The sequence below is a fragment of the Trichomycterus rosablanca genome, chromosome 10 (assembly GCF_030014385.1).
Source record: "Trichomycterus rosablanca isolate fTriRos1 chromosome 10, fTriRos1.hap1, whole genome shotgun sequence".
In the NCBI taxonomy this organism is placed as follows: Eukaryota; Metazoa; Chordata; class Actinopteri; order Siluriformes; family Trichomycteridae; genus Trichomycterus; species Trichomycterus rosablanca.
Window position 1 is genome coordinate 14,883,670 of NC_085997.1, and position 9,138 is coordinate 14,892,807.

Consider the following 9,138-nt stretch of genomic DNA (forward strand, 5'->3'; position numbering starts at 1 on the left):
GAGAAATGGCTCAACATTTTGTGGACTGGTGAAAGCAAAATCGTTCTTTTTAGGTCTAGTGGCCGTAGACAGTATGTCAGACGACCCCCGAGCACTAAATTCAGGCACTGCTATTTTTTTGAACAGCCGGATATTCATTTTTCTTAATTTTCTGTAAAGGATGAACACAAACTGGCTACATTTTGTTAATGTTTTGATTTAGAATTGAAAGTGTAGTATTTTCAGTGCATTTGCATTTATGGAAATAAAAGTTATTATAATGATTTGGCGCTTTATTCACTTTTTTTAAATCACTGCTATTTTTTTGAACACCACTGTATGTCTCTAAAATCCCAGTATATGCCTCTGCATCAATGGTACCCTTACACATATACAAATCATGCATGCTGTGGGCACTGATGCACCCCCATATCATGTCTTTGGAGATCTCGATGTTTGATTTTTCCCAAAAACAGCAAAACAAATGACTTACCTGAACATTTTCATGTGACACACTTCAGTGACAACAGTTTTCTGAAGTAACACAGTGGCTATATTTGTGACAGTAGCATGATGGTTTCTCAGGCAATGCCACCTGGTCCTGCAACAGTGGTTTCTGGTCGTGCTCTACACGGACTGAGATTTCTCTTAATTCCTTAACATTTTTCACGCTATTATGCACTATTAAACTGAACGACAATTCAGGCACAGAATTTGGCACAAATAATACTTTATTAATGTTTAACTCTTATTGTCTCCTGTCTAAACTTCTTTGGAGTGTTGCAGGGATCAATTTGTTATAATTACAAGTCAAAACAATTAAAACTAATTATTTGTGCTTTTGTTAATAAGTTCAAGAAAATGAACAAAATAAAGATTGTTTTTATTGCATTTTACAAAATGTTTCAACTTTTCCAGAAATGGGTTTTGTACATCATGTTTAGAGAAAGAAAAGTATTTATTTATTAGGAGTTTAATGTCATGTTTTACACACCTTTGGTTACGTTCATGACAAACGGTAGTTACTCGTTACAAAAGATACATCAGTTTACAAGTTTATTGTCAAACACAGTCATGGAGAATTTTGTATCTCCAATTCACCTCACTTGCATGTCTTTAGACTGTGGGAGGAAACCGGAGCTCCCAGAGGAAACCCAAGGAGAACATGCAAACTCCACACAGAAAGGACCCAGAACTGTGTGGCGACAGTGCTACCCACCAAGCCAACACGCCACCCAATTTGGGAATTAGGTGAAATGTAACTGCCATTTATCTAATTGGTAAAGGCAAATGATGTCATCAGTTTTTTTCCAGATTATTGGTTTGGTGGGGAGTGTTAAAAGCATTAAACCGCATTTTCTGATAATAAACAATATCCAGACATTAATGTGCATGTTAATGCACTCATTAATAAACATGTTATACACTCAAGACCTCTGCATTATTTGAGCACTTTATTGCAGTTATTCTTATTTTAGCCCTTGAATAACACACTACCACTTCATATTAAACTGTGATTTACACTAGAAGATAAGTGCAATTCAATTCAGTACTAACCATCATAGATGCACTTTTAAAGGTCTGCTTTTCCACTCATCACATGCACTGTATATCTTTCTCACAAAAAAATCAATTACTTATTAATTGTCTGTTGAATATTCAGGGTTAATCAAGTCTGGGCTCAACATGATCACAAAGTGTGAATGGAATTTCAATTCTAGATCTATCTTTATTACGTAAAGACAATTTTATTTGTACTCAGTCATAAATAACAAGTATTGCACATCATGTAGCAACATTTTTCTGATCACTTGTTAATGTAAATACAGTAAAGAAAACTGTGTGTATTCAGTAACCAGTAGAGCTGAAGTGTTTACTGTACATGAGGTCTTCACTGGGTTTTCACACAAACTACCCTTGGCAGTAAAAGGTTATTACAACACATGACAGTCTATTTAAAGTCCATGAATGTGAGTCCATTGTGGGGACACAATAAGAAGCAAGTTCATTTATTCTTGGGCTGTGCAGCTATATAAAGAGCCACCAAACAGTACAGAACTCCTCCGACAGTCAGAGCCATGGTTGTCCTGTACAACAGCCGGTCAGGAACACCACGTTTTAAATGCACTGGAATCCCATCTGAAGACTGAATGATTAAAAACACAAAAGAACAACCTTAGCAACATACTCATAAATCATGAAGGGAAGGTATTTCTGCACAGTATAAACATTTGCAAGTATTTTCATATAGTTCTAAAGAAGGCTGTTGTAGTCTGTATCTCCCTTAAGATGGTGCTGTGTCGTTTTTTTTTTTACAAATAAATCAAGGTAACGTTTTCAGGTAAAGTAAATGTGATAATTACTGTTGTACTGGCACAAGTGGTCATTACTGCCTCAGTGATTTGGTTCTTTCATGTGTGACAATGCAGCAAGATTACTGCTGACCGGTTTCCTTCCCTTTACCCTTGTCCTGCAGCCACAACTTAATGGTCATATTGGTTTGCAGTTCTCCTCAGTATCTATCCCAGGCAACAGAAACACACCATTCCCTCCAACCTTATTGGATCTAACTTTTTACAACTAGTATAAAGATACTAACAGCATTCAGGATTTATATATAGATGGAAAGGCACTTGGGTGGTGCAACAGTCTATTACGCTAACCCACCTCTGCTCACATCCATCTCAGCAGTGCTATCAACCAGTCATGCGTCTACACAGACATGATTGCTAGGTCTGAAGGGATGGCCAAATCCCTACAATGGAACGGCACCCTGTCCAGGGTATATACTATTTCTAAACGGCATGATATGATCCGTGTTGATAATTAGGCAGCATGTAAAAATGATTTTGCAGTTAACTTTTTTTTGGTGCATTTTCTCCCCATTTTCCTCCTGATTCAGCGCAGTCAGTTTGTCTTCCACTGCTGAGGGATACCCGATTGCATCCAAGGAGTGCATGCCGCTGCTCACGCCTCTTCCGACGCGTGAACAGCCCTCCTCTTCTCGGCCCTGCCTTCTGCACTTCTGTCTCTTTCGCCAATCAGGGTCCATGCACAGTGTATGAAGATCCCACCCCACACATAGTCCGGTCGACCCACCGTAACTAATTGGCCACTGTATCTGCTGCAGGCACTGCCAGTTATTCCCACCAGATGGCAACCCAGCTGACCGATGGCAACCCCGAGGAGTTAAGAATCTCGGTGCTGGTGTGCTAGCGGATGCAGTTAACTTTTGAATATACAGAGTTGGATAAAGCTCTAAACCACAAAAGCTTAGCTAGCCAAAATTTGCCCAAGTCTAAATCTTTCCTGTGATAAATGACACCTGACTGATGATAATTATTATTATAGAAATGTATGTGTATAACATTTAATTCTTTTGAATTTGTGGTGTGGGTTGCTAATGTGTGTACCAATACATTTGCATGTAAATTGATTTTTTGCAATTGTTAATTTAACTGATTTGGAAAAATGCAATAAACAAAGCATTAAAAATTTGATAATCACGATTGTACACTATAAAGTGTGCAACACAAAGAACACAAATGGAATTCCCAACTACAAATGTATTTATTTATTTATTAGGATTTTAACGTCATGTTTTACACACATGAACAAACCCATGCAGACACGGGGAGAACATGCAAACTCCACACAGAAAGGACCCGGACCATTCCACCTGGAATCAAACCCAGGACCTTCTTGCTGTGAGGCGACAGTGCTACCCACCGAGCCACCCCCCAACAACTACAAATATTGATATTATATTATCGTTATTGTGTGACAATTTCTATAAATGTAACATTTAAAACACAGTTGTTATGCTTCTATTTTAATAATTTACTAAGACCTTTTAGATGTCCAGTCACACCTAGTTTTGTTTTGCTTGTTTACTCGATCAGTTGCCACACTGCGTTATAAGAGAGTCTAGCAAAGTAACTGTGGAGCTGTCATCAGGACATGCATCATCTGTATGCTTATGCACATAATAGTTCAGCCTCTGTACACACATAAGCATCACAACTAGTGTGTTTATAAAGATTTGAGGATTAACAAGTAGCAGACAATAAAGACATATATATTACAGTGGGGTCAAAAAGTATTTAGTCAGCCACTGATTGTGCAAGTTCTCCTACTTAGAAAGATGAGAGAGGTCTGTAATTTTCATCATAGGTACACTTCAACTATGAGAGACAAAATGAGAAAAAAAAAATCCAGGAAATCACATTGTAGGATTTTTAAAGAATTTATTTGTAAATTATGGTGGAAAATAAGTATTTGGTCAATAACAAAAGTTCAACTCAATACTTTGTAACATAACCTTTGTTGGCAATGACAGAGGTCAAACGTTTCCTGTAAGTCTTCACCAGGTTTGCACACACTGTAGCTGGTATTTTGGCCCATTCCTCCATGCAGATCTCCTCTAGAGCAGTGATGTTTTGGGGCTGTCGCTGGGCAACACGGACTCCACAAATTTTCTATGGGGTTGAGGTCTGGAGACTGGCTAGGCCACTCCAGGACCTTGAAATGCTTTTTACGGAGCCACTCCTTCGTTCCCCGAGCGGTGAGTTTGGGATTATTGTCATGCTGGAAGACCCAGCCACGTTCCATCTTCAATGCTCTCACTAATGGAAGGAGGTTTTGGCTTAAAATCTCACGATACATGGCCCCGTTCATTCTTCCCTTAACACGGATCAGTCGTCCTGTCCCCTTTGCAGAAAAACAGCCACAAAGCATGATGTTTCCACCCCCATGCTTCACAGTAGGTATGGTGTTCTTGGATTCTTCTTCTTCCTCCAAACACGACGAGTTGAGTTTTTACCAAAAAGTTCCATTTTGGTTTAATCTGACCACATGATATTCTCCCAATCCTCTTCTGGATCATCCATATGCTCTCTGGCAAACTTCAGACGGGCCTGGACATGTACTGGCTTAAGCAGGGGGACACGCCTGGCACTGCAGGATTTAAGTCCCTCTCGGCGTAGTGTGTTACTGATGGTAGCCTTTGTTACTTTGGTCCCAGCTCTCTGCAGGTCATTCATCAGGTCCCTCTGTGTAGTTCTGGGATTTTTGCTCACCGTTCTCCTGATCATTTTGACCCCACGGGATGAGATCTTGACCCCAAGGGAGATTATCAATGGTCTTGTATGTCTTCCATTTTCTTACAATTGCTCCCACAGTTGATTTATTCACACCAACCTGCTTGCCTATTGTAGATTCACTCTTGCCAGACTGGTGCAGGTCTACAATTTTCTTCCTGGTGTCCTTCCGACAGCTCTTTGGTCTTGGCCATGGTTGAGTTTGGAGTCTGACTGTTTGAGGCTGTGGACAGGTGTCTTTTATACAGATAACGAGGTCAAACAGGTGCCATTAATACAGGTAACGAGTGGAGGACAGAAGAGCTTCTTAAAGAAGAAGTTACAGGTCTGTGAGAGCCAGAAATCTTGCTTGTTTGTTATTGACCAAATACTTATTTTCCACCATAATTTACAAATAAATTCTTTAAAAATCCTACAATGTGATTTCCTGGATTTTTTTTCTCATTTTGTCTCTCATAGTTGAAGTGTACCTATGATGAAAATTACAGACCTCTCTGATCTTTTTAAGTAGGAGAACTTGCACAATCAGTGGCTGACTAAATACTTTTTGACCCCACTGTACAGTATATAATAACACACATGTACTGTATAATAATGTAATGGAGAATCATAACAATAAAACTGCCCAGCCTTCTCTCAAGACCTGTCTGCTCCCTTTTTTAGGACAAGGGAACAAGCTACATTTGTCTATTAGTAATTTCCCTAATGAAGTGAATAAAGTTTAGACGTTTAGACAGGATGAAAACTCTCTGTAAATACCTGAAAAATCCTCTGGAGGTCTGGAACTTTATTGACACCCATGTACTCTAGAGATGCTCCAGACTCAGAAATCATTTTGGTTGGGGTGGCAAAAATCAACGCGGAGGCCTCAGATGGTATGCTGGACCTCATGCCCTGGAATCAGATTACATACCAGCTTATTAATAATTAAAGATATTTTACAACATGTTTGTGTCAATTATCAAATAATTGCAGTTATTTAAAGCTACATATAATATTTGAAAGAACTGGATTAAATTCACAGGTAAAACAACGTTAATATATTCACAAACACCAGGTTACACAACTATTATTTGAAGCAAATCACTGCACCTTCATATTTTGAACATTATAGTTATGAGTGCATATAAACTATGACCCATTTGGATATTTGATGTTTACATTTTTGCTGACGCTCCTACAACATTTCTTGAAAATATAAAATTTTAGTAACAATATGGCACAGGCCCTGTGATGGATTGGCATTCTGTCCAGTGTATGATGCTGCATTGTGCCCTGTGATTCTGGACAAAAAAGACGAACCCACCGCAACCCTGACCAGAATTAACCGGTGGTAAAATGATGATGCTTCATCCTGGTCAGTGTCACATTGGGGCCTACAACAGCCAGAAACACTGGGTGCAAGGCAGGATTACACTCCTGACAGGATGCCCACCCACTGAAGGGCACGTCACATTATTACATTAAACTTATATGAATTTTCTGACATCTGATTTATATCCAGTGGTGTATAAAGTATAAAAGTACAAGTATCTTACCAGAAATGTACTTTGATAGAAGTCACCTCTTAGAATATTACTTGTGTAAAAGTCTTGAAGTATGTGATGTTTAATGTACTTAAGTATCAATAGTAGTTTGTTTTTTTTATATTAAATGTACTTAAGTATTGAAAGTAGAAGTACAAGTAAATACTGTTAATAAAAACACAAGCTATCAGAATTTGTCAATAGGTGACTGTAACCATGATTTGACACAAATCACGTTCAGAGGGAAGAAGAAAATGTATTTTTTTATTCTGTAAATTCTTATGTTGTGAAGACCTTGTTTTTCTGTAGGTATAGGGTAGACCACATTGTTACGGTACACCCATCCACTCTATTAGACACTCCTACCTAGTTGGTCCACCTTGTAGATGTAAAGTCAGAGACCATCGCTCGTCTATTGCTGCTGTTTGAGTTGGTCATCTTCTAGACCTTCATCAGTGGTCACAGGACGCTGCCCATGGGGCACCGTTAGCTGAATATTTTTGGTTGGTGGACTATTCTCAGTCCAGCAGTGACAGTGAGGTGTTTAAAAACTCCAGCAGCGCTGCTGTGTCTGATCCACTCATACCAGCACAACACACACTAACACACCACCACCATGTCAGTGTCACTGCAGTGCTGAGAATGATCCACCACCCAAATAATACCTACTCTGTAGTGGTTCTGGGAGGGTCCTGACCATTGAAGAACAGCATGAAAGGGGGGTAACAAAGCAGGCAGAGAAACAGATGGACTGCAGTCAGTAATTGTAGAACTACAAAGTGCTTCTATATGGTAAGTGAAGCTGATAAAATGGACAGTGAGTGCAGAAACAAGGAGGTGGTTTTAATGTTATGGCTGAAAAATTCTGACCGCTTGTGTTATTAACATTTATTTGTACTTCACACTTCAATACTTAAGTATGTTTAACATCAGAAAAATACTTTTGATACTTAAGTACATTAAACATCACATACTTTAAGACTTTTACTTAAGTAATATTCTAAGAGGTTTACTTCTATCAAAGTAAATTTCCGGTAAGATACTTGTGCTTCTATACTTTATACACCACTGCTTATATCGAGCTAAAAGTGTAGTGAGAAATTAGACTGAACTTAACAATGCCCATTGGTGCTTGTGTTGTTCTTTAATGAACTGCAGATAATACTTTTACTGACATGTAGCAGAGCAGCGCTGATAATATTACAATACAGATTTACTTCAAATTAGATTTGATCTTGTTGTGTATTTCTGCATTAAATCACTTTTTCAAATCAGCACAGTAGAGCTAGTCCTACAGGAGTCGCACAAAACATATTTATAAACAAGCTTTATATTAAACTGCATCAGCGTTTAGTTTAAACAAAATACTGATGTGTTCTAAGAAGCTCATTTTGTAGCACCAGTAAAAAAGAAAAAACTAAGTTTCAGTTATAACGACAGGTTAGTATATGTGGTCACTTAAGCTCGTTAGCTTTCCATGCTAGCACGTTCTCCTGTAGTTAATTAGGTGAAGGTTACATAAATGACGCAAAATGTTTATGCAATTATTACCAGTACAGTGATTATTTATGCAGTACCTGTGGACTGTAGGCTGTAGATACAGATCCGGTTAATTTCTGAGTGAAACCGCTGAATGTATAATACATGATTTAATCCGGTGTAAACGACCTCACTGATCTACAGCGTGTACCGGCTTCCTCTACAGTGCCTCTGCCTGTCCACTAAAGATGACGTCACAACCAAGCTCACGCCCAAATGATTGCTTAACAGACACACAAATAAGGTGAATGAAGTCACTGAGCATTCTGCATAGATGTTACCCACTCAATCAGTGGTGTAACTAGGAGCTCATGGGCCCCAGGGCAAAAAAAAATTGGGCCCCCTCAACAAATTTCATATATATATATATATATATATATATATATATATATATATATATATATATATATATATATATGCTGTATGCTGATAAATACAAGTATTCTGATATTAAATTGTATTTTAGTTATTTTAATATTGTACTAAACGAAAATATTGTAATATAATAATAACAACCTGGTGAGTGCAGCCAATGGGGGGGGGCAGTGCGGCGGTCTGTTATTCATATTATTTATGAATAATAGATCAAATTTCAACATTTTTAAGGCCTCCTTTATATCTTGCATTAATACATTAAAACTCTGTAAAAATGTGAAGGCAAAAGTACCTTAACACTGCCTAAAAACTTCTCTGTCCTTTAATGTTTATAAAAAATTATTAAATTGTATTATTTATACATTCCTGCATTAGCTATTTTAATGTTTATTTTATTTATATTACTTTGTGTCTGTGTTGGTTTCCTCCGGGAGCTCCGGTTTCCTTCCAGAGTCCAAAGACATGCAAGTGAGGTGAATGAGAGATACAAAACTGTCCATGACTGTGTTTGACATTAAACTTGTGAGCTGATTAATCTTGTGTAACGAGTAACTAACTGCTCTGTCATGAATGTAAGTGTGTAAAGCATGACTTTAAAATCCTAATAAATAAAAAAATAT

General features: G+C 38.0%; 1 protein-coding gene across 1 annotated transcript; it reads right to left on the reverse strand.

The window, feature by feature from the left end:
* Positions 1 to 896: 896 nt before the first annotated feature.
* On the reverse strand, positions 897 to 8,330 carry LOC134321804 (cytochrome c oxidase subunit 7A-related protein, mitochondrial). The gene is made up of 3 exons (XM_063003628.1): positions 8,182 to 8,330; positions 5,838 to 5,972; positions 897 to 2,125 (listed from the first exon to the last, which is right to left on the reverse strand). The coding sequence occupies exons 1-3, from the start codon at positions 8,248 to 8,250 to the stop codon at positions 1,985 to 1,987; spliced, it is 345 nt and encodes a 114-aa protein (XP_062859698.1). The 5' UTR covers positions 8,251 to 8,330; the 3' UTR covers positions 897 to 1,984.
* Positions 8,331 to 9,138: the final 808 nt, after the last annotated feature.